The sequence below is a fragment of the Piliocolobus tephrosceles genome, chromosome X, assembly GCF_002776525.5.
Source record: "Piliocolobus tephrosceles isolate RC106 chromosome X, ASM277652v3, whole genome shotgun sequence".
Taxonomy (NCBI): domain Eukaryota; kingdom Metazoa; phylum Chordata; class Mammalia; order Primates; family Cercopithecidae; genus Piliocolobus; species Piliocolobus tephrosceles.
The window spans coordinates 90,774,743-90,800,264 of record NC_045455.1 but is presented as its reverse complement, the minus strand read 5'-3'; the positions used below and the strand labels follow the sequence as shown (position 1 = coordinate 90,800,264).

The window sequence follows — 25,522 nt, the reverse complement described above, 5'->3', positions numbered from 1 at the left end:
AAAAAAAAAAAAAATCTTTTTCCCATGCAGCTTCTTACATTCTAAAGGAAGACAGATGATAATAAAGAAAGTAAATAAGTACATGGAATATTAGAAGCATTAAAGAGAAATAAAGCAAGGAAGAAGTTTAGGAAATATCAGAATGGAAGGGTGGAACTGTACGTGAGGGCTTATCCTGCTGAGATAATATGAGGGGTTCTCTTGCTGAGATAACATGAAGGAAACCTAAAGAAAATGAGAGAGGTGGAAAATGACAAGGATGTCCACACACAGCAGTGCAGGCAGAGGGTGCGACAAGTGCCAAAGCCCTGAAGCAGGAATGTGGCTGAAGTGTTCAAAGAACAGCCAGGAGGCCAGCGTGGCTAAAACAGAGAGAGCAAAGGATGGGTAGCAGGAGAAGGTGTCAAAAAAGGAGACAGCCCAGGCACGGTGGCTCAACTCCTGTAATCCCAGCACTTTGGGAGGCCGAGGCAGGCAGATCAGGACAGCAGCTGGACCTGAGGTCAGTTCGAGACCAGCCTGACCAACATGGAGAAACCCCCATCTCTCCTGAAAATACGAGATTAGCCGGGCATGGTGGTACATGCCTGTAAGCCCAGCTACTCAAGAGGCTGAGGCAGGAGAATCGCTTGAACCTGGGAGGTGGAGGCTGCAGTGAGCCGAGATCATGCCATTGCACCAGCCTGCACAACAAGAGTGAAACTGCATCTCCAAAAAAAAAGGAGGCGGCCTTGATCAGATGAACTGCCCAAACACGGGCTGGCTATGAATGTGTGTGAAGAGCACAGACAGGGGCAGCAGAGACACCTACTAGGAAACAATTTTAATAACCAGGGAAAGCCAATGGGGCCCTGGTCGAGTGGCAGCTCTGAGGCAGTGAAGCAGTCGGGTTAGAAATGGACTGAGAGAAAAGGCCAGGCACGGTGGCTCACACCTGTAATCCCAGCACTTTGGGAGGCCCAGGCGGGCGGATCACGAGGTCAGGAGATCGAGACCATCCTGGCTAACACGGTGAAACCCCGTCTCTACTAAAAAAAATACAAAAAAAATAGCTGGGCGAGGTGGCGGGCGCCTGTAGTCCCAGCTACACGGGAGGCTGAGGCACAAGAATGGCAGGAACCTGGGAGGAGGAGCTTGCAGTGAGCTGAGATCCGGCCACTGCACTCCAGCCTGGGCCACAGAGCGAGACTCCGTCTCAAAAAAAAAAAAAAAAAGATGGTGTAATTACCAGGTTGGCAAGATATGAAAGACTGCTAACGCTCAACTCCAGTGATGGGGAAAGGGGTGAGAAGAAGCCTCAGATTCTGACTGGGGCAACAGACATTCTTAAAATTTATCACAAAGAAGTATATTTTTAAATAGAAAGTGCCTCATACATACGATGATATTCCCTGCAGAATGATTTGTAATAGTGAAAAATTCTAAACAAGCTAAATTTCCACTAACAGATTAGTCACAGTAGCATTAATATAATACAGTCATTTCAAGGACACAGAAGACTAGGGTATGATAACAGGGTAAGATGTCTATTACGTTGTTAAAATAAAAAGCAGGGCTGGACATGGTGGCTCATTCCTGTAATCCCAGAACTTTAGGAGCCCAAGGTGGGAGGATCACTTGAGCCCAGGAGTTCAAGATCAGCCTGGGGAACATGGCAAAACCCCGTATCTACCGAAAATACAAAAATTATCTGGGCGTGGTGGCGCATGCCTGTCAGGAGGCTGAGGTGGAGGATGGTTTGAGCCCAGGAGGCAGAGGTTGCAGTGAGCCAAGACAGCACCACTGCCCTCCAGTCTGGGTGACAAAGGCAGATGCTTTCTCAAAAAAAAGCAGATTGAAGACCCCAATACAGCAGAGTCCAGGGCTCTACTGGACCGCACTGCCTAGGCTGCCACTGAGGTTGTCACTAAGGAGGCAAACTTAGAAAACCTTCTTCTCAGTGCATCAGTTTCCTCGTCTGTAAGTTGGCAAGAGTAACACAATGTCTAAATTCGAGGACTGAATTTTTCTTGGAAAAAAGCAAAACTGACATAGGGAAACTGCTTAAAAAACAAAAACAAAAAAACCCAGCCATTATCTTATGATTTAAATATTCTTTAAAAGAAAAACATGTCCATTTTGAAATGATGAAGTAGAGACTTTTTTTTTTTTTTTTTTTTTGAGACACTCTTACTCTGTCACCCGGGCTGGAGTGCAGTGGCCGGATCTCAGCTCACTGCAAGCTCCGCCTCCCGGGTTCCCGCCATTCTCCTGTCTCAGCCTCCGGAGTAGCTGGGACTACAGGCGCCGCCACCTTGCCCGGCTAGTTTTTTGTATTTTTTTTTTTTAGTAGAGACGGGGTTTCACCGTGTTAGCCAGGGTGGTCTCGATCTCCTGACCTCATGATCCGCCCATCTCGGCCTCCCAAAGTAGAGACATTTTAAAAGTCATCTTGGGTAGAGAAGGGATTGGAGTAAGTTCCATGTTTTACCCATCACTACTATAATAAGTTTACATTTACAGTGTGTATCAGCAGAAAAACAAAGATGTTTCCATTAAAAGTAACAAATTTTCAGAATTTGATTTTTAAGCATAGTGCAGAATACAGTATAGTAACTGAATTTCCTTTTTAAGTGGATTAATAGCTCTCCATAAACCTTTATCTGGAACTTATGGGCCAGGTGTGCTTTAGAATTCATATTTTTCAGGTTTTTAGAAAATACAGAAGAGATGTCAAGGAACATGGTGCAGTAGGAAGCTCCATGAATCAGTCCCTCCACCAAAGCAGCTACTGAACTAGCAGCACCTGTCAGAATCAACCATGTGGGAACTCTGGACACTAATGAAAGACTTGCAGCGTCCTGGCGAGTGCTCAAGAAGAAAGAGGCTGGGAAATCTGGGCAAATTTCAGCATTTGCGTAACAGCTACCATCTCCTAGATCCAATCCCGCAGCAGGCAGCCATGGGAACTACAGTTGAATGAATTTCTCCTCAAACGTTAAAATAACAAAACCAAAAAACAAAGAAATACAGTGTGTATGTGACATAATATCCCCAACAAGACATAGAGCAACATCTGGAATAAAAAGTATTAGCGTTTCTGCAATAGAATTTAGTACTATTCACAAGAACAATTTAAAAATGTCTACATAAAGTGTATATATGTAATAGAAATAATAAATATAAAATATATAAATAGTCTCATGTAAGTTCAGTTCAAGTTTCACTAACCAATAAAGTCAGGTGAGATCATGACCTAGGGTAGGAAACGATATGTCCTACTATTGACTGCTGTAGGTGGAGCTGTATCCTCTAAAATAATATGTTGAAGTCCTTATCCCTGTGAATGTGACCTTATTGGAAATAGGGCCTTTAGAGATATAAGTAAGATGCCAGTTAAGATGAGGTTATACTGGAGTAGGGTGGGCCCTTAATCCAATATGACCCTATCCTTAAAAGAGGCACCAAGACGGACACACACACGGAGGGGAATGCCATGTGAAGACACAGACAGAGGGAAGATGGCTGTGTGACCACAGAGGCGGAGACTGGCGTGAGGTAGCTGCAATCCAAGAAATACCAAGGAGTGCCCCAAACCACCAGAAGCTGGAAGAGCCAGCATGGCCCACCTGGCTGATGCATGGACTTTGGACTTACAGCCTCCAGAACCACAGGACAACACATTCCTGTTGTTTAAAACCACCTAGGTGGGAGTACTTTGTTACAGCAGCCCAGAGAAACCAACACACTAACCAGACAAGGTACCACAGCTCCCAACTGCTTTTCAAATTTTAATATATGATCTCTCCACTAAGAAAATTCCCCTTCGTACACATCATTGACTACATTGGGTCATTTTATTCAGTAAAAAGACGTATACGGTAACAGATTTCGCCTCCTTTTCAGTTACATTTGCTGTATTGACTTAAAATGTTTCAGACTGTTTATAGATGGTCTTAAAGGTATAACTGAATCACTGTATATTTTTTCCCAACTTACAGACTCAAACGTACCTGAGTTTTTCCAAGGCACTTTCTCGTTCAATGCGAAGTTTAGCTAAAGATGCGTTCTCAGCTTTAAACTTTTCTATTTCTGTTTCCAATTCAGTAATTTTCTCTCTCAAAACCTGGGATCGAGCATTGTCACCTATGAAATAGGCCATAAATACTGAACTTCAAAAAAGGCCTTACTGCAGCAAAAACACTAGCTAGTAACACTAAGAACCAAGAATATGGCAAACATCTGTGCCATTAAAATGCATTAGAAACAATGCTTCAAATATGAAAAGGAAAAATATTAAACCTAACTTTCCTGAGGAAATCACTGTGTATTTATGAATTAATCTACCTGAAAAGAGTATTGACCTGATAAGGAATCAACATGATACACAAAAAGAAATCATTCAAATCCATTTTTAAAAGACCAATATATATAAATAGCTTAAGAACACGAATAGGCCGGGCGCGGTGGCTCAAGCCTGTAATCCCAGCACTTTGGGAGGCCGAGACGGGCGGATCACAAGGTCAGGAGATCGAGACCATCCTGGCTAACACGGTGAAACCCCGTCTCTACTAAAATACAAAAAACTAGCCGGGCGACATGGCAGGCGCCTGTAGTCCCAGCTACTCGGGAGGCTGAGGCAGGAGAATGGCGTGAACCCGGGAGACGGAGCTTGCAGTGAGCTGAGATCCGGCCACTGCACTCCAGCCTGGGTGACAGAGCGAGACTCCGTCTCAAAAAAAAAAAGAACACGAATAAGCAATCCACAAAAGATCTAAAGAGCTAATCAATACCAACATCAGTTTACCCCCTACTACTAATCAAATACATGCAAATTAAGATTTTTTCTCTTTATCAAATTGCTATTTAAAATGTAAAATAGCCAGTGCTTCTGTCCTTCAATTCAAAGAAGCATTTCATCAATTAGTATTTTTTTAGAAAAGAAATGTGATCCACAAGGCTAAAGGAATGAGGCAAATCATAAACTCTGTCATATTAAAACTACATAGAAAAAATGACTGGAAGGAAATATCCAAAATGGCATAGCAGTCACTTTTGGGTAGTTAAGTTGTAAATATTTTTGCTTCTATATTCTTTACGCTTCCAAACTTTGTACAAAAAAATTTACTTTTAGGGCCGGGCGCAGTGGCTCAAGCCTGTAATCCCAGCACTTTGGGAGGCCGAGACGGGCGGATCACGAGGTCAGGAGATTGAGACCATCCTGGCTAACACAGTGAAACCCCGTCTCTACTAAAAAATACAAAAAACTAGCCGGGCGAGGTGGCGGGCACCTGTAGTCCTAGCTACTGGCGAGGCTGAGGCAGGAGAATGGCGTGAACTCAGGAGGCGGAGCTTGCAGTGAGCTGAGATCTGGCCACTGCACTCCAGCCTGGGCGACAGAGCGAGACTCCACCTCAAAAAAAAAAAAAAAAAAAAAATTTACTTTTAAAATCAGAGTTTGTGAAAAATAACGTTATAATTTCTGTTTTAAAGCACCTATGCTCTGCTAGGCAGTCAGAGTTTATAATACAATATAATGGAAATAAATCTTTCAGCGTGAGTTTAAAAAGTTTGCTACATCAACAGAAATACTACACATCTATTAAATGGAATGAGGAAGATGTGTATATGCATTCGAACAATGTTCAAAATTTATCATAAGCAAAGTGCAGGACAGTATGCAAAAAGCATATTTTCATTTGTACAGAAAAGTAATTATACACAAACTGACACATATACTTTTTTATGGATGGACTCTTTAGAATACACACATGAAATGGTAATACTGGTAGCTCTAGAAGGGGGACTTGAACCAGGTCTGGGGAGGAATGGAAATGTAGAAGCTTTGATGTTATCTCACTTTATTAAAAAGTAATTAATTTTAAAGCTTTATATCGACCCACAAAATAAATCAAACTTTTACAATCACCCATTAGACTTCTATTGGGCAATAAGGAAAGTTAGGATTTTAAGCATTCTGACAGCATACTGATAAATGTTAACTTTCTAACCTTCTGATCAATTTTATAATGCTCTGACTCACCAGGTGGTTGGTCTTGACTTATGTTTAACTTGGGTTCGTTTCCCAAGTGTGAATCTGACTTTGGTTTTGGTTTCAAAGCAGGAAAGAATTTCATCATCAGCTCCGACGTAGGAGGAGGACTTCTGCTCCTCCTGGACTTGCTCAAGTCTCCTCCCCTCCTGACTGGTGCAATCTTCCTTTTTATTGTTTTGTCCAGGATACCTATTTCATCATTAGGGTAGCACGTCTGCGGCGTCCCATAAGTGGATTCATTCCCAAGAATAATGTCATGATTACACATGTTCTCTTCAAGGTCAGTCCAAGTTCTTTCATCATCAAAGTCCATTTTACTCACACTTAGAGATGAGGGTCTTGCAGGCTCAGACACTTTATGTTTTACGCTTTCTATGACAGACTCATCGCTACTGTCATCTTTATCAGACAAATCCAGATCGACGTCTCTCCTTTTATCTTCTTGGGCCCCGGTGTCTTTAAAAGGCCCCTTACCATCACAGACGTGTGGGCTGTCCTCTCTGCTGCTGGAGCCCCTTTCTCTATCCTCAGTTGAGGGTTTTATGGTAATATCAAGCTGTTCCTCAGAGTCAGTGCTACTGTCACTGTTCGGAACAGCTTCATCGTCACCTGCATTCCATTCCGTTGGATCTTCAGAAATGCTCTTTTGGACGGCTTTCCTACCGATTTTACAAGGCTGTTCCCTCGATTCATCAGCTGAGGACAGTGAACGAAGTTGTTTGGGTGTGACTTCACACTCACCGTCCTTCTCACGTGCAGTGTGGTCCAAATCCTCACCACGGTTACACTGACTAACGGGATCTGCCGGATTTGTCTTCTGTGGCACAGCTTTGACAGGGGTGGAAGACATCCGGTGACCTTTGCAGATCTGTTGATCCCTTTCTAAGATTTTCAGTACAAATGAGGAATTACTAGAAAATGATATTTCATCAGCAGCTTGTTCTAAAAACAAAAATTCATCTAATTCCAAATTTTCCTTTTCCTTTTCTCGTTCCCAAGTCTCTAACGTTTTCTGAAGAGAAACATCAAGAGAAGATTTAGACTCTTTCATGGTCTCCCTCATGGGGCTCTTAGAAGCCAGGCGGCTGGCCGGCCCTGTCGAGAGAGGAAGTCTGTCTTTACCCTGAGTCTTACTCCACCCTGTGCCGCCAGTATCGCTAGGTTTTCGACACTCAGGCACATTTTCTTTATTATTAGATGCGACTCTTTTATCCAATTTGATCTGGTCTCTAAATTGCCCATCACATTTCTTCCCCGTGTGTATTTTCAGTCCTGATGGAGGCAGACTTTTCCGGTCACTACACTTCAGCACTTTCGGCTTCTGACTGAGGGCGACAGAACCACTCTTGGTTCCGGCTTTACTCTCCTTTTTAAGGGCAGGGTTGTCTGCACACGGCTCTTTACTGATAAGAGCGGTTTTCCGCTGGAGTTGCTGTCTATCCATTTTAAACAGTGGCTGGTCCTCGGAAGTGCTCTGGTTAGTCACTAGTTTACTTTCTTTCCCTTTCTGAAACTTAGATTTAGCGTTAGTAAATCTGGCTAAACCTTCTCCTCGTTTTAAAAATGGTTTTTTTGGTTTTGCTTTGATTGGCAGTGGTCCTTCTGCTTCCTAAAATAAAGTAATAATATTTGAATTAATTTTGGTATATCCAAGTCATCTCAAAGTTATTTTTAAGGCAAATTATAGATAAATCTCTAAAGCCTTAGAACGACTTAATCAGGAGAGCACAATTGCTCACCCTCAGCTGTTTTTGCTTCAGTTCTTGCTCTTCCAACCGAATTTGTTCTTCTAAGTAGTCTTCAAAGGTCTGTTTCCTTTCTCTAATAGCAGCTTTAATGGGCCTAGTTAGAAACACAAAGTTATTTAACATGCAAATCATAATGTGTGAATATTTTACACTTACTGTGCCTGGTATAGAAACCCCTGACAACATGGAGAACTAACTTTTCCCAAAATCAGCGCCTCCCTTTGAGAAGCTAACAAAAGCCACAATGCCTCTCCATCCCTTAAAATACAGAAACATACAACACTCTTCACATGACTTTGGAGTCCTAAGAACCCTTCTGAAGTCTGTCTATCGACTACAGATTAACACATGGAGTAACATATTCAGCAAGTAACTTTAAAATGTATTTCAAAAATAGATCGCTAAATATGCATTTTTTAATTAAGAAAGGCCCTTAATGTGAGTAGAGTAATAATCAGAAAAGTCATTTTGTCCATATCATCATATTCAAAAATTTTGAAATACATTTTTTAAATTACTTAAATGATAAAATACTTTATCTTTGCATATTTTAAAATTCTGTAACTAAACTGATTATGCAATTATAATTAATAAGACACCAAATGGGAGATGCCAATACTTAATTTTTCCCTTCTCCAAAAATAGGATTTAATTATTTGAGAGAAAATTGACTTTATCCAGATGTTTCTCTTAAGTGAAAAAGCTTTGACAACACAATGTCAAAGCAGCTTTAACTGACATATCTCCCAACCTCCTTTGCTGTTGACAGTACATAAGAGGTTGTATCTTTAACCTTATACTTTAAAGCATCGTCAAGCAGAAACAAGTACAGATCTTTCAAACAAGTGTTCAATGACAAAGGCTATCTATTGTACTAAACAGTCACATTTCTCACTTTCAACATGAACAATACCTTTCTTCAATATTAGCCACTTCTGAGGAATCATCCTGTTTTTTTAAGTTCTTAACATTAGCTTCCTGAATTTGTTCTGTCATTTTCTCCCAACATAAAATACGTTCTCCTGAGATAAAAATTAGGAACAATTTAGCTCAAGAAAAGCATATTAATGTCTTAAAACATGAAAATTTTACAAGTTACTATGCTAAACAATTTTTTAATTAAAAGTGATGTATGTCAAAGATTTTACAACACTCAAGGAATTCTTTAATATCATTAAAAGAAACGACAAAACTGCAATTAAGACACCTGAGGTCAGGTGTGGTGGATCACACTTGTAATCCCAGCACTTTGGCCAAGCCGGGAGAATCGCTTGAGGCCAGGAATTTGAGACCAGCCTGGTCAACATAGCGAAACCCCATCTCTGGAAAAACAAACAAACAAACAAACAAAAAAAAAACACACACAACAAAAATTAGCCAGGCGTGGTGGCACATGCCTGTAATCCCAGCTACTTGGGAGGCTGAGAGCAAGCAGAGGTTGCAATAAGCCAAGATGGTGCCACTGTACTCCAACCTAGGTGACAGAGCAAGACCCTGTCTCAAAAATAAAATAAAATAAAGACACTTGACATTCTTCAAAAGGTTAATGTCATGAAGAAAAAAAGTGTGGGCTTTTCTAGAGATTAAAAAGACTAAAGAGTTATAAGAATCAAGCATAATACATGAACTTGACTGGATATGCATGAATCTGATTGGATCCTTTTAAAAAAAGCACCTTTAAAAGACATTTTGGGATAACTGCCGGAATTCCAAAATGAACTTGAATATTAAGGAATTATCATTAATTTCTTTAGATATAATAACAGCACTGTGGTTAAACAGATGAATGTCCTGATTTTTACTTGATGCATACTGAAATATCTGGAATGAAGTAACAAGATACCTGCATATTATTTTCACTGAAATGGTTCAGCAAATTATACACAAATAGAGGTAAAGATAAGGGTATACATACAGAAGATATATACACATATATATACACTGACAGAGTAAATACAGCAAAATATTAACTGTTGTATCTAGGTGGTGGGTATATCAGTAATCACTGCAGTGGTCTTTCAACTTTTTTAGATGTTTGAAATTTTCCAAAACAAAAGGCTAGGAAAGCATGTTGTGTAAAAAAGAAGAAAAACATATTTGAGCTTTCCACACCGATGAATTAACTCTAAATTAGGAACAAGGCATGAAGGATGGGTGCAGTAGCTCAGATCTATAATCCCAGCACTTTGGGAGGCCAAGGCAGGCAGATCACTTGAGGTCAAGAGTTTGAGACTAGCCTGACCAACACAGTGAAACCCCATCTCTACTAAAAACACACAAAATTATCTGGGCATGGTGGCGCATACTTGTAATCCCAGCTACTTGGGAGGCTGACACACGAGAATCACTTGAACCCTAGAGGTAGAGGTTGCAGTGAGCCGAGATTGTGCCACTGCACTCCAGCCTGGGTGACAGAGCGAGAGTCGGAATCCAAATAAAAAAAACACACCACAGGGCACAAGAAAAAAATAAGCACACAGAAAGAGCTATCAGGGTAGCACGTGCCTATAGTCCCAGCTACCTCAGGGGCTGACCGGGGAGGATTACTTGTGCCTGGGAGTCCGAGTCCAGCCTGAGCAACACGGTAAGACTCCATCTTTGAAAAAATAATTTTTTTTTTTTTTTTTTTTTTTTTTTGAGACGGAGTCTCACTCTGTCGCCCAGGCTGGAGTGCAGTGGCCCGATCTCAGCTCACTGCAAGCTCCACCTCCCAGGTTCACGCCATTCTCCTGCCTCAGCCTCCCAAGTAGCTGGGACTACAGGCGCCCGCCACCTCGCCCGGCTAGTTTTTGTATTTTTTAGTAGAGACGGGGTTTCACAGTGTTAGCCAGGATGGTCTCAATCTCCTGACCTCGTGATCCGCCCGCCTCGGCCTCCCAAAGTGCTGGGATTACAGGCTTGAGCCACCGCGCCCGGCGAAAAAATAATTTTTAAAGAAAAAACACGGAAAGGCTTTATCTTAGGACAACTTAGTAACACTATAAGTACAGAAGAGAGAAACACAAGTAGCTCACCTGTAGGATGGTTACAGTTTTCTTCTTTGAAATTAATTTTTTCCACAGGTGCTTCTTGATACTGTGCCTCAGAAAATAAATTAGGAGAAGCACGTTTTGAAGTTAAGACAAAATCTCCATGAGCAGTTCTACAGAAGTTGCTTTGCTCATGGGATAAAACGTTGGAAGCGTATGCTTCCTCCTGGGTTGGGTCTGGGTAGACATGCGACGGGAAGCAGCATGTGGCTCTCTCTCCAGTGGTGGCATTTCCTGGAGATCTGTGCTTCTGGCTCTGATCATCAGGCAGTAAACTCAAACCTTGCAATTAAGAAAAGCAACAAAGCTGATGACTTCTTTCAACATTTTCTTTTCTCCCCAGTAGTGACCCCACCCACAAAGGCTTCTCCGCAGTGATAAAAGTATCTTTTCCCTTTATTAGGAAATGGTGATTAACAAAACCATTGAATGATTGAAACAGTCTCGCTCTGTCACCCACGCTGAAGTGCAGTGGTGCGATCACAGCTCACTGCAACCTCCACCTCTCGGGTTCAAGTGATTCTCGTGCCTCAGCCTTCTGAGTAGCTGGGATTACAGGCGTGTGCTACCACGCCCAGCTATTTTTTTATATTTTTAGTATAGAGGGGGTTTCAGCATGTTGGCCAGGCTGGTCTTGAACTCCAGACCTCAGGTGATCCGCTGACCTTGGCCTCCCAAAGTGCTGGGATTACAGGCGCGAGCCACCATGTCTAGCCTGTTTTAATATCTAATACAGTAAGTTATTGATAAATACAGCCCATATAACAAAAGTTCTTTGGGGCTCTCAAAAATTTAAGAATCCTAAGGGGGCCTGAGACCAAAATATTTGAAAACCACTGCCCCAAAGCAAACCGCTCCATGACTGAATGAGGCTAGTTCTTATGTAAGTAACTTTGAAATCAGCTCTCCTGTCATTCTGTCATAGTGCTGGTTCTACCTTTAAAAGTATCACAGCTGTTATTTAAGTGATCTTGATTATTCTTTGTATGTATTCTATAAAGAAACCCTAAGCCATTCAACTATTTTAAGGCAATGTTTTCTATATTCTCTGAGATAAACATCCAAATTCCCTAAACCATTGTTCCTGCGCTACAATTCTCACAACCACGCCCCACCCGACCCCTGCACCCAGCCTCACTCACTTGCCAAGTCTTCTTTTTCTTATATTCTCAATGCCCAGCACAATGCCTGAGCAGAACAGGTGCTTTCCTGGGTCAGTAAAGTATATTTCTTAAAAGTAGCACCAAGAAGCAAACACATGGCTCCAACCTCAGTTTTTTTCAAACTGTGGGACACAATCTATAATTCTGTCATCAGATGTAGCATTTTTAAAAATGATATAGAATTCGAATAAACAAGATAGAAAATGTCCTCACTACATGCCAGGAACACCAATAAGGACTGATGACATGAAACTGCTGTCATTATGAGTCACGGTTTTAAACATTTTTACCACTACAGAGTGTGGTCAAGAAACTTTCAAACCACTGCTCCAGGTCACATTTCCAGTTTTCTTTCCTGATTGGCACATGATGGTTTCCGTTAACTAACAGGTCACACACAACAGGATACTGTCATCTCCTACCCCAGAAAATATCTTTGCTGTGGTTCTTCAGGTGAACAGAGTGGCTTCTATATATATTAACCTTTACGAAACCCAACAGTTTTCATTCATCAGGCAGGGATTGGATACCAGTAGTAGCTCTAGACCAAATCTGACTTTTCTTCTACTGGACCGTTTTTGGGGGGGCAGGGTCTCACTCTGTTGCCCCAACTGGAATGCAGTGGTGCCATTATAGCTCACTGCTACAGCCTCAAATTCCTGGGCTTAAGCAATCCTCCCACCTCAGTCTCCAGAGTAGCTAGGACTGCAGGCATGGACCACCACACCCAGCTCAGTTTTTTTTTTTAATGAATAAACATGAATGCCTTAAAGCAGGGCAGGCACACACCAGCATGCCGCAGCTCCTTCTTTTTCCAGTTATATTACAACTCTACCATTTCATGTTTATCTGCTTGGCCCTTAAAGAAACTGGAGTTTACAACACGTGATACAGGAACAATAGAAATAACCTGTCAAACAACTACAGGTCAGAAATGTGCATTGTACCGAGGCTCTGTGTAGGCAAAGCATACCTGGAAGCGTGCACTGCCCAGACACCATGGTGAGCAGCTTCTCCTGTTCTTCCATGAGTCTCTGTAGTTGCTCCAACTGTTGCCTCTTCAATTGTTCCTGCTTCTTCTGTTGTACTTCTTTCAGCTTTTTTAATACAAAATTAATTTAATTAAATCAACTTTACATTTCTTTGTGGACCCCTTGTTCCCTTAATTCCTCATCTTAATTCCTCCCATCTCCCTCCTCCTATCTTTCCTGGTAAGAAGTTTTAGACAGGGATCCCTAGGTAACTAAAACAGCCACCAAAAATCTAAAACTCAAATCCTTACAAACGAAATCATATCAACTATCTCAACTAAGAAACCGAAACAGTCATATAAATCCTGATTGTTAAAAGAGAATGGGCTTCAGTCCATCATCCAATTTTTTTCCCCAATACTTGAACAACCACTTCTTACTTTTTGCCAAATGAGGTAACAACTTAGTTATCATAAGTGCTATAATTATATTTTACATATTAAACACACTTTAATGTTTCACATTTGACAAAGGGCCAAATCTGGTATTCTGAGGATTTCAGAGTGAAGGGAAAAAAAAAAAGAAGACCTGGAACAGATGACTTTATTACATAAACAGAAACCTGCAATGACATAAATCCACAGTAGCCCAAATCCTATTGTACCTGTTCAAGTTTTTTAAAAAGTGGGTCTTTATAAGCCCCTTCTTTGAATTCACTCGCAAGATCTGGGATGAAGTCATTTTTGTTCTCTTCCTGGTGTCCAGGAGCGTCGTGACATGCCACTATCTGTGGTCCCTTTTTAATGCGAGGAAAGCCTGTATGGGTTTCAGATTTATCTGACTGTGGTTTGTAAGGGCTGTTTGACTCCAACTTCTGTTCTTCATGAAGTGAATCTTCTTCATTTATAAAGCTGAAGCTATCAGAAAAATGTGTGCCTTTAATAGGAAAGCTGGTAGAAGTGTCCACAGCTGCTTGCTTCTCTTTGTCTGCTTCCAAAACAGGAAATCCACGATTTAATATGACCCCGGCCCGAGAAGGATTGGTCATCCACTGGGTCAGGAAGTTCTGCCCACTGTTTAACTCTGAAGAGGTTGGCATCAGGAACATCTTAGTCCAATGACACTATATTTAAACAATGCAAAGGCTAGAAGAGCTACTGATTTCCAATACCTGTAGACAAAGATAGCCAACAAAATGTATTAGGTAAAGCCATTAGATGTCCTACCCGAAATAAGCCCAAATCTCAGCCCAGCATAAAAATGTCCTCAATATTTCATGTACAAAAGACCTTAACTAGCAAAGCAATTGGGCATTGAGCTACATTTTTTTTTAAGTCTTAAAAATAACCAAATTGAGTAGATCAAAAACCTAAGATCCTTTTTGACCTAAACATTCAATTACTAATGATTTTATACAAGTGCTAGATTAGTTGAACTAAACTATGGAAAATAAAATACCTTAAGTTATTCACTTAAGAAAAAAAAAAAAAAGCTGCTATCAGATATTACCCACGCTAAGCACTTTCTTGCTTCTGGCCCTTGTTTCACATTGTTTCTTTGCCCAACTGATGAACCTGTTTTCTCCCTAGTTCTAGAACAAAAGTTACCACCAGCACCTGTGGCTTTACCTGGCACTGTTACACCTGTCCCTTCCTCTCTCGTCTCCCTACTAACACCTCACCCACCAGATAGCCCCCATCTGTATTCCTAGAGGTGAAAGAGTGACGTCACTCTTCTAGCACTTATCTCATTAGTGGTGTTTTGCTTTCACGTTCATCACCAATCCGTGAAGTTCCCTGAAGGTATCTATCTATTCACTACTGCCAAGCACCATGTCTGGCAGGTAGGAGAAATGTTATTCTCATGGCACGAGCCAATGAAAACGACACTGGCTCATGCTGTAACTCTGTATGAGTGACTGGACTTTACAATTAACCAAATTCCTAGTGTAACTTTGTCACCATGTGATAGATACACTTCACCGGGACATCACAGAGAAGACAAGCCTCGCCTGTGTGTGTGTCTGATTTTACTCAGCTAACATTTACTGGGTTCTTACTCTCTGCCAGATACTGTTTTTGCCCCTGGGTACACAGCAGTTCATAAATCAAAGTCTAGTGGGGGAAGACACACACACACACACACACACACACACACACACATTATACAGTATGTTAAACAGAAATAAGTGCAAAGGGGAAAAATAAAAGCCATGTGGGAAAAGGAGGTTATACATTTACACAGGGTGGACAGGGTCCTCATTTAGAAGGGAAAATTAAGGACCAAGGGAAGGAGAAGGTGCAAGTTGTGCAGCTATCATGGGCAGGGTAAGACCCAGCCACCCAGCCTTCCTAACTTTCATCTGCAGGACACTCCCACTGATACCCCATTCCTCCAGAAACCCCCAGCTCTAAAACCCCGTCACCATTATCTACCTATTTAAAGCTATTATATCACTCACCACTGGAAGCCCTGAGACCCAGAGCCAGGCTTCACTTCTTACACACTAATCCCCACACCTTACTCTGCTCCACCTCCCAAACATCCGAGCCCCAAACACCCACAGTCCATCATCAGCAAAATCCCCATTATCCTCAACCTCTTGTCCGAGCATTCCCTCACCTTCCTGAGAACAGCTGTTTCTATGGAGCCCATACTCCTGTATCACGGAGCCTTGAGACAAAACATATATTCTTATTCCTCTTCTCCCTCCAGACTACACTCCTTTTCTAGATCATAAAAAGCAATTTTACTTGGGAGTTCTGAGGTGGCAGGATCGCCTGAGCCCAGGAGGTTGAGGCTGCTGTAAGCAGCACTCCAACCTGGGCAACAGAGCAAAATCCTGTCTCAAAAAAATAAACAGGCTGGGTGCGGTGGCTCACGCCTATAATCCCAGCATTTTGGGAGGCCAAGGCAGCCGAATCACGTGAAGTTAGGAGTTTGAGACCAGCCTGGCCAACATGGTGAAACCCCGTTTCTAACAAAAATACAAAAAAATTAGCCGGGTGTCAGGGTGCACGCCTGTAATCCCAGCTACTGAGGAGGCTGAGGTGGGAGAATCGCTTGAACCTGGGAGGCAAAGGCTGCAGTGAACCAAGGTCACACTACTGCACTCCAGCCTAGGCAACAGCGTGAGACTATCTCAAAAAATAATAAAAAAAATAAATTAATAACAAGCAATTCTGACTCTTATATGACCAAACTATACAATCTACTATTCCTCCTTTATTGTCTACCAACCTCCAGAGATCAATGGTATCTTCTCCCTCATTTCTTAAAATTTCCTGGCTGAGCACCTGGAAGAACAGATTTGCCATTTACTGAAATGGGGAAGATGGAGGACAAAACAGGTCTGGGGGAATCAGAGACCAAGAGTTGTATTTAGGACATTTTAAGATGCCTATGAGACATGCAAGTAGAGACACCACGTCAGCAACAGCTGGATACACCAGAATGGAACTCACTGAAGAGGCCAAGGCTGTGAAACACAAATTTGGACATCCTCAGCATAAAGATGGTATTTAAAGCCTTGACACTGGATGAGATCACTGAGGGATTGTGAGGGTAGTCAAAAAGAGAGGAGGCGGCCAGGTGCAGTGGCTCACGCCTGTAATCCCAGCACTTTGGGAATCTGAGGCCGGTGGATCACCTAAGGTCAGGAGTTCGAGACCAGCCTGGCCAACATGGTGAAACCCCCTCTATACTAAAAATACAAAAAATTAGCAAGGTGTGGTGGCAGGAGCCTGTAATCCCAGCTACTCAGGTAGCTGAGACAGGAGTCTTGCTTGAACCCGGGAGGCGGAGGTTGCAGTAAGCCGAGATTGCTCTACTGCACTCCAGCCTGGGTGACAAGTGCAAGACTCCATCTCAAAAAAAACTAAACAACAAAAAAAAAAAACAGATAAGAAGGAAAACGTGTAGCGTCCTTGAGGCTAAGTGATGAAAGTGTTTTGAGGAAGAAAGAGCTATGTTAAATTCTGTGAACAGATGAAGGGTAAGGAGAACTGAGAACTGAACTCTGAATTTGGCAAAGCGAAGGTCATGAGAACTTCAGTGAGAGCAGGTGGGGGGGCAGGGAGAGCAAAAGCTTGAGTGGAGAGGATGTATCACAGAATAAGAAATTGACGACAGTAGACAGCTAACACCAGGAGTTCTGCTATAAAAAGAAGGAAATACATAGAAAAATTAAGGTGAAGAGGAGTATTTTTTACACTAGGAGAAATAAAAGCATGTTCGTGGGCTGATGAGGATGGAGAAAGGAGAGAGTTGCTACAGTCATGTTCTGGAGGAGATGGGAAGAGTCTAGTACCGAAGTGGAATGACATCTCACACTACTTTCCAGACACAATTCTAGACTTGATAGATACAATATAATACAGCAATACACACACACACACACACACACACATATATATATATAAAAGAAAACGAAAAAGGGCAATGTGGAGGCAAACAAACATGTATGTCATTCATACTTGGTGTCTAAAAAACAAACATATAAAAGTATAAACAGAAAAATACCAATGCTGAAACAGTAAAACAGCGCACTGTCACTCCACCGAAGACATGGAAATGAAAACAGTAACAACATGACCATTGTTTCTTGCCCTCCGTTGGCAAAGACTGAAAACTGGTAATACCAGTATGAGAAACTGAAACTCTTTTTGGCTTTTGTTTCTCATCATTCAACTTGAAGAAACTCCTTCATGAAGTACTCACTGAGTGAATGAACTGGGACAACATTTTGAAGGACAGTATGACAATATCTAGCCAACTGTAAATGCAGAGGAACTCTGACTCAGCAACTTCACATCTAGGCATTTTGTCCCACAGTTATACTGGCATAAACTCACATTTGCAATAAACTGAAAGTAAACGTCCATTAACAGGAGATCAGCTAATCATGGTAATCATATTACACAACTGTGAAAAAGAACAAGTAAGCTCTTTACTGATACAGAAGTAGTGAATATATCCAAGATATGTTGCTAGTTACAAAGTGCACAGCAGTGCGTATTATAAGAAATAAAGACAAAAAAAATACAATTACATGGACCTATGCATCTAATACAGTAGCCATTAGTCACGTGTGGCTACTGAGCACTTGAAATGTGGCTAATGTGACTGAAGAACTGAATTTTCCATTTTAATTAAAGTTAACTAAATTTAAAAGTGAGTAAGTACAGCCGGGCGCGGTGGCTCAAGCCTGTAATCCCAGCACTTTGGGAGGCCGAGACGGGCGGATCACGAGGTCAGGAGATCGAGACCATCCCGGCTAACACAGTGAAACCCCGTCTCTACTAAAAAATACAAAAAACTAGCTGGGTGACGTGGCGGGTACCTGTAGTACCTGCTACTCAGGAGGCTGAGGCAGGAGAATGGCGTAAACCCAGGAGGCGGAGCTTGCAGTGAGCTGAGACCCGGGCACTGCACTCCAGCCTGGGCGGCAGAGCGAGACTCCGTCTCAAAAAAAAAAAAGTGAGTTAGTACAAAATATTCTTCTCTTAAATACTTTATTCTCTTGGTAGGACTACGTTTCCCTTTAACCACTGCATGGTATAAGATGCTGCTGTACTGAAGCCCGTGTCAGTGCGCATCACCCCTCCAGATTGCAAAGAAACATGTCTGCAATCTCATCAGTGTCAATGGACTGATTCTGTTTGAATAATTTGTTTTCAACCCATGGCCGTAACACTGTTAAGTGTTTATTTGAATAGTTTCTGAAAACAGTGCAAGTTACAGGGATCTGTTTAAATTGTAATTGGTAATTATCTTTGTCCATTTTCTGCTGCTGTAACAGAATACCAGAGAAAAGACTAGGTAATTTTTAAAGAAATTTATTTCTCACAGTTCTGGGGCTGGGAAGAACACGAGCATGGCATTGGCAACTGGCAAGGGTTGTCCCCATGGGGGAAGAGTAGAAAGGCAAAAAAACAGCCTGTGAAAGAGAGGCTGTCTTTTATAACAAAGCCACCCCTGAAATCAGTAACCTATACTTCTGAGATAACAGCATTAATCCATTCATTAGGGTGGAGCCCTCATGACCTAATCACCTTTTAAATTTCCCACCTCTCAACACTGTTGCATTGGGAATTAACATTCCAACATGAGTCTTGGGGCAGACATTCAAGTCATAGCAGTAATTAAGTTGAAATATTTAGTATTTTAATTATAGCATAATAATTATTTTTCTAGTTTGAAAAATAAGTATGAACAATTTTAAAAATTTAAAACAAAGGTACACTTAGATTTTCAGTTGCATGGGGAGTTGTAAGTGTAACTCTGACTTCTCCAAAACTTAACCACCAACAGCCTACTGTTGACTGAAGGCCTTATCGATAACAGGTAACACATATTTTGTATGTTATGTATATTACATATGGTATTTTTACAATAGTGTAAGCTGGAGAAAAAATGATAAGAAAATAATTAAAAATACATATTTATTGGTTACGTGCAAATGAATCATCATAAAGGTCTTCAGACTTCATACTTGGTGTCTAAAAAACAAACATATAAAAGATACGCAGGGAAACCTTCATGATGATCCACTTCCACTTAATAGAAAAGGTCTTCTTCGTGTCACTAGTCCTCACACTGGACTAGGCTGAGGAGGAGAAAGGGCTGGTTTTGCTGTCTCAAGGACGACAGAAGTAGAAGAAAATCCAGGCATAAGCGAACCCACAAAGTTGAAACTCATGTCGTTCGAGAGTCAACTGTAATTAGTCACCTGCATCAGGACTAAATATCCAACAAAAAAAAGTTTTATGATTTTGAACAGAATCTGAGCTTTAGCCAGTTATAAAAAAGCCTGGAAAGAAAGAGGCTGAGGAGAGAGAGAGAGAAATGAAAAGAAAAAAGAAAATTATTTTCAGATGAAGAGAAGGTAAACAGGTTATCTGAGTTAAGGAAATTGTTAGAATATTGTGCGATTTAAAAAGATACTTTAACTAAAAGGTTATAGATGTTTTCCAAAACGTGAAAAATTTTCAACTAAGTGACCAACCAATTGTCCACAGACCCTTCTACTAGTATCTAGGTTCAAAGCTGTAAAGAATTACAAGCACTTGTCTTTAGCTTTATCTGAGTAATGCAATGAGAGACTGACCAATCACCAATTTAGGTGTGTTTTATCTCAAAGATTACCTGAATTTACAAACAGATGATATCAATTCAAAGCCTTAAAACTGAACCTGTTAAAAGGTCTTAAAAGAGAACCTGGGGTCTCTGTCACCCAGGCTGGAGTGCAGTGGCATGATCATGGCTCAGTGCAGCCTGTACCACCCAGGCCCCAGTGATCCTCCCACCTCAAGCCTCCGGAGTAGCTGGGACCACAGGCATATGCCACCACACCCAGCTCATCTTCTAATTTTTTGTAAAGAGTGGTCCCCATATGTTGCCCATGCTGGTCTCGAATTCCCGGGCTCAAGTCATTCTCCCACCTTGGCTTCCAAAACTACTGGGATTACAGGCATGAGCCCCTGCGCCCCAGTATTTTATGTCTGACAGAAGAATTTCAGCTAGATATGAGAACATTAGTTGTTTTTTTTCTTTCCCTGAGACAGGGTCTCACAACGTTGCCCAGGCTGAAGTGCAGTGGCACAATCTGGCTCACTGCAGCTTCAACCTCCCGTGCTTAGGTGATCCTTCCATCTCAGCCTCCAGAGCAGCTGGGACTACAGGTGTGTGTCACCATGCCCAGCTACTTTCTTTTTTTTTTTTTTTGTAGTAACGGGGTGCCCTTACGTTGTCCAGGCCGATCTTGAACTCCTAGGCTCAAGCCATCCTCCTGCTTCGGCCTCCCAAACTGCGGGTATTACAGGTGTGAGTCACTGTGCCCAGCCTAAAAATCAGTTTCTATCATGACAGATGGTGTCATTTTATAAGGCAAAAAATCTGAATTTAATGGGATTTTTACAAGAGACTGCTATTTCCCCCACTGATTCATTCCCCTGTAAAATACACATTGAAAATTCTTGTGTTCCGTTTTCTGAAGCACAATCCATGAAGAGTATCATGAATATAATTGTTAAAATTGTTCAGTATGTACAAATGCTATCAACTGCCAGTTTACAGAACTGTTAAAAGAAATAGAAGACAGTGAACATAATGATGCGCTGTTTTTGCCATTGCTCCCTGGTTGAGTTGTAGAAGAGTTGTATAAGGCTTACTGTACCATTAATTGCAGCTGAAGATTTTCTTGGAACAAGATGATTGCCTGCCAACCACTTGATAACCAAAAACAAAAATGCCAATGTGATGTACATTTTTTCACAGTATCACACTTTGAGAACCACAGCTATTCAGGCATTTATAAAAACAAAAAAAAACTGCTGCCACAGGCAGTAACAAAAATAATGATGTGTAAACATCAGACAAATGTATATGTTTCCTTTTTTTTTTGAGATGGAGTCTCACTCTGTCGCCCAGGTTGGAGTGCAGTGGTGTGACCTTGGCTCACTGCAACCTCAGCCTCCCAGGTTCAAGCGATTCACCCGCTTCAGCCTCCAGAGTAGCTGGGACTACAGGCACGCACCACCATACCTGGATATATATATATACACACACACACACACACAAATACATATATATATACACACACACATATATATATTATATATATACACACATATATATATTATATATATACACACATACATATATATATATATTTTAGTAGAGATGGGATTTTACCATGTTAGTCAGGTGGTTCTTAAACTCCTGACCTCAAGTGATCGATCCACCTAGCTCCGCCTCCCAATTGGCTGGGATTACAGGCATGAGCCACCGCGCCTGGCCCATGTTTCCATGTATATGAAGCTGAAGAACAGGCAAAATAAACCCATAGTTATAAAAGGCATACTGGTCGTTATCCAGGAAAATGGAGGCTGTCCTGACTGTGTGAAAGCTGATCATACGAATTGGGTCACTCTTGTCATGTCCAAGTAAACAATAAAGAAGTCAAGAGGGAAAGGCACTCAGGACACATAGCTTTGCTCCAAGAATGGAATTCTCTGCCAGTCGGTATGCTGAAACTGCCGGTGGTAACCTGAGACCAGTTTGATCCACAGATGCTGAGGTAACTTGTTGCGATTCTAGGATTAATTTTGCCCATCACCATGGCCCACTCGGTGGGACCTGCTGCCTCCCCAGAACCTTGGGAGAACCAATGAACTTTCTCAAAGAGCGACACAAACAACAATTCTCTTTTTTTATAAAACTTCCAGCTTTCTCTTTGTTCTTTGGACATACAGAAGACCACCTGGTCTGTACGCCTGGAATTGCCATTCTTTCTTCCCAAATAAAATGGTAAATTTAGAGATTCATCTCCAAATTTTTATTTTGACTTCAACAACTGGGAAGGTTAACACAGGGGGTGGATACATTTGGGCTGTACACTTAAGATTAGCGTATTTACTGGATATGTTATTCCTGAATAATTTGTAAAAACTTTTTCTAAGCAAATTGATTGTTTTTCAGTAGGACACCAATCTAAAAAAATACTTTTTTTTTTCAACATCAACCATGCAACTTTGCTTAATTTCAATGACTTAGCAGAAAATCTTTTGAAAGCCAAATTCAGAAGGGAGACAAACTACAAGGTCATTTCACAATATGGAAAACTAGCAAAATTCCCTACTAGACTGACAAGTGCAAGGAGTCGTGAGATGCAGCACCCAGACATCTGCATTTCCCCCTCCAACTCCCACCAAAAACACCCTCTATACCTTCACTTCAATGTCTGACCGTGATCCTAAAAACATACGTAATGTCAGCATGAAGTATAAAAACAGTTTAACCAGAACCTGCTATTACTGATACTGAGGTCTTGGTAAACGGAGCACTGATAATAAATATGCCGAGATAGGATTAGTATGTGGATTCAGACTTCACAGATATCAAAAATTAAAGGACACAGGTGTACGTGTATGTCAAACTCACTAAATGGAATGCATTTAAACATGTGCCATTTCTGTTGTATAGGAATTAAACCTAAATAAAACGTTTTAAAAATGTAACAAATTGACAGCCTTGAAACCTCCAGAGAGCGCTATATAAACATTCTTTAAAGCAATATAAAAAAAGGTAAATTCTCTGCACGGTGAGGGAGAAGAGTGGATTCAAACAGCAAATTCAAAGCCACTCTTAGACCGTGAAAAGTTGGCTAGTTGGTTTGGGAAGTGATTTAGCCGTCCCCTAAAATACAACACGTCCTTGAAAGCCACGGATCCACACGAAGCTTCCAGAGACAAGCCCTTGACAAAGCCGGGCCAGACCGGCCCTGAGGTCAGCCAGCAAGGCTACTTCACCACCCTGCTCCACGGGACTGCGGCTGCCCACAGGAACTCAAGTCCCGCCACAGCCAGGACAGACAGACTGACACCCCAGAGAGGCCGGCTTCCCCGGCTCTGGGAACAAAGCGGCGCGAACGGGGGAAGCCACTAAACTGCCGTGAACCGCAGCGCTCCCCAGCGCCCCGCTCCCTCCGCGCCCCGCCGAGCCAACCCCGAGGGCCGAGCGGAGCCCTGCCAGCCCACCGCCGTCCTTCTCCGGCGCGGGGCGAAGAACAAAGAGCTCCTCCGCTCCTTTCGCCCACAAATTACCGCTCCGTGAAGGCCGGGCCGCTCAGTAGCATAAACCGACGCCTGAATCTCCACAGCATTTACAAACGAGCCGCCACAATCACCGCCTTCGTCGGAGCCCCACCCCCGTCCCGCGGGCCTCTGGGAAGTGAGGCTCTCACCCGTGTCTCTGCGCTAAAGCGCAGGCACCGCTGAGCCCAGGGAAACTACAACTCCCAGTGACGCCACAGCGATGGGCGTTGCCCGGCGGGGGACGGACGGCGCGCCGGCTTCCGACTAGCAGCGGGCCAGTGGTGGCGTAGGCGGGCGGCGTGGCGGGACGGAAAACCGTTTCCGGGAAAGACCTTCCGTGGTGGGCGTCGCTCCAGGCTGCCACACTTAGAAAACTAAAGGGAGCGCCTAAGGGAGCGATGGATCTCCCTGTTCCCAGCAAAGCAGGGGGCACAGAGGCTCAAAGCTAACCTAGAGCCCGACCCACGCTTTAGGAGGTGTTTTGGGGTTTTGTTTTGTTTTTTTTCTATTTGCGTATGGTCTATTTTGTCGGTTTTTTTGCTTTGATTTGGTTTTTTTGTTTTCCGCTTTGGCTGAGTGTGACTTAGTAAAGGAGAAAAGGGGCATTTCATAAGACGAAGATAACCCTGTGAGAATTCACTACAAAATAGGCATCGCTCATCTCGCCTCAAATGGCTGATCGGTGGTTTGGCAGAGTGTGTCCATCAGATTCGGAAACTAGTTTGAATACTGACAGTGCAGCATTAAAGAAATTTTGTTTTGTTGTAACTGCCACGGCCCTTTCATCTAGGAAGTTGCAGCACCGTGAGTTACCGCAGTTTTACATACCTGGCTTCTGTGTCTGATTAAACAGCAGGGCCAAGTAAAATGTTTAAAGAAATCAAATGAAGTGCCATTTATAACCGTTACAATTGAAACAAAGACCGCGAGTTAAAGACAATATTTCACAGAAATTTGGCCCTTCAAAATTTGTTTTGCTTTCTACTTCAAAAAGAGTCCACTTCTCTAAATCAAGATTTTGGTTTTGCTTCTTTTTTCAATTTTTCTTTTTAATTTTCATTGCAGGTGACGAAGCTAAAGCCAGAGACTTCCAAGATGACACAGCTACTTAAGATGCCGCACAAGGCCCAGATCTTCCTTTTCATTTCGGATGGCTCTTTGGCTTGAAAGCGGGCCCAAAGGCTCATCATTCTTCCTAAAATGTGTTTCTTTAAGGATAGTCACAATAGCCTCTCTTTTGTGCCTGTATTTTATTCTTATGTTTTTATTTTAATATAGTATGTAGTGCCACATGGTTTGTTGACTGAATAAATAAATGAATCTTTTACCACACTCAAGTCTTAACTGGTTGTTAAATTAAGGTTCTAATATGTAAGTTTTCACCTGTAGCCCATGTAATTCTCAAGACCGCTCACTAAGCTTGAAGGGTCCAAATCCCTTACAAGGTGGAAAGGCTAGTAGGGAGGAACTTACAGCTTCTACTCTGCCAGAAAAAAAAAAGTTGTGCCTTATCAGTGGTTCCTATCTTTGTTGCGTCTTCAGATGGTGCTGTAGAGAAAAACTAGACCTACAGTTGCGGCACAGGGGTTTTAATGCCAGATTACTCATTCTGATATAATTCTTTATGCCATCACAGGAGTCAAGAGAGCACTCCTGTGTCATGGTTAAGAGCCCAGGATTTGGAGTCAGGCAGACCTGGGATCAAATCCTAGCTTGATAACTTACAGCTTTGTAGTCTTCAGCACTCAACTTTTCTGAAACCAGTCTTCTCATCTGCAAAACAGAGGTGGATAATAATGAGACCTTCATAGGACTGTCAAGAAGATTACATGAAAAGAAAGAATATATATGAAAACGTAGTATAAAACCTCCACATAGTAAAAAGTCAATGAACAGGAGGTGTCTTCATCTTTAACGTGAATTTAACTGTTGGTGAACTCTGACTACCAAAGGCTAGCTCTGTGGGTCATGTCAAATGCTGT

The 25,522-nt window shown here is 42.0% G+C and overlaps 1 protein-coding gene across 1 annotated transcript in view; it reads right to left on the bottom strand.

The window, feature by feature from the left end:
- The window catches only part of CENPJ (centromere protein J), a 40,343-nt gene extending 16,607 nt beyond the window's left edge, over window positions 1-23,736 (bottom strand). The window contains exons 1-8 of the mRNA XM_023190313.2: window positions 23,550-23,736; window positions 13,610-14,116; window positions 12,948-13,071; window positions 10,797-11,093; window positions 8,696-8,804; window positions 7,774-7,876; window positions 6,023-7,643; window positions 3,993-4,125 (exon numbers count right to left, since the gene is read on the bottom strand). Coding sequence (XP_023046081.2) covers window positions 3,993-4,125; window positions 6,023-7,643; window positions 7,774-7,876; window positions 8,696-8,804; window positions 10,797-11,093; window positions 12,948-13,071; window positions 13,610-14,053 — 2,831 coding nt within the window. The 5' untranslated portion in view covers window positions 14,054-14,116; window positions 23,550-23,736. The remainder of the gene's footprint in view (window positions 1-3,992; window positions 4,126-6,022; window positions 7,644-7,773; window positions 7,877-8,695; window positions 8,805-10,796; window positions 11,094-12,947; window positions 13,072-13,609; window positions 14,117-23,549) is intronic.
- Window positions 23,737-25,522: the final 1,786 nt, after the last annotated feature.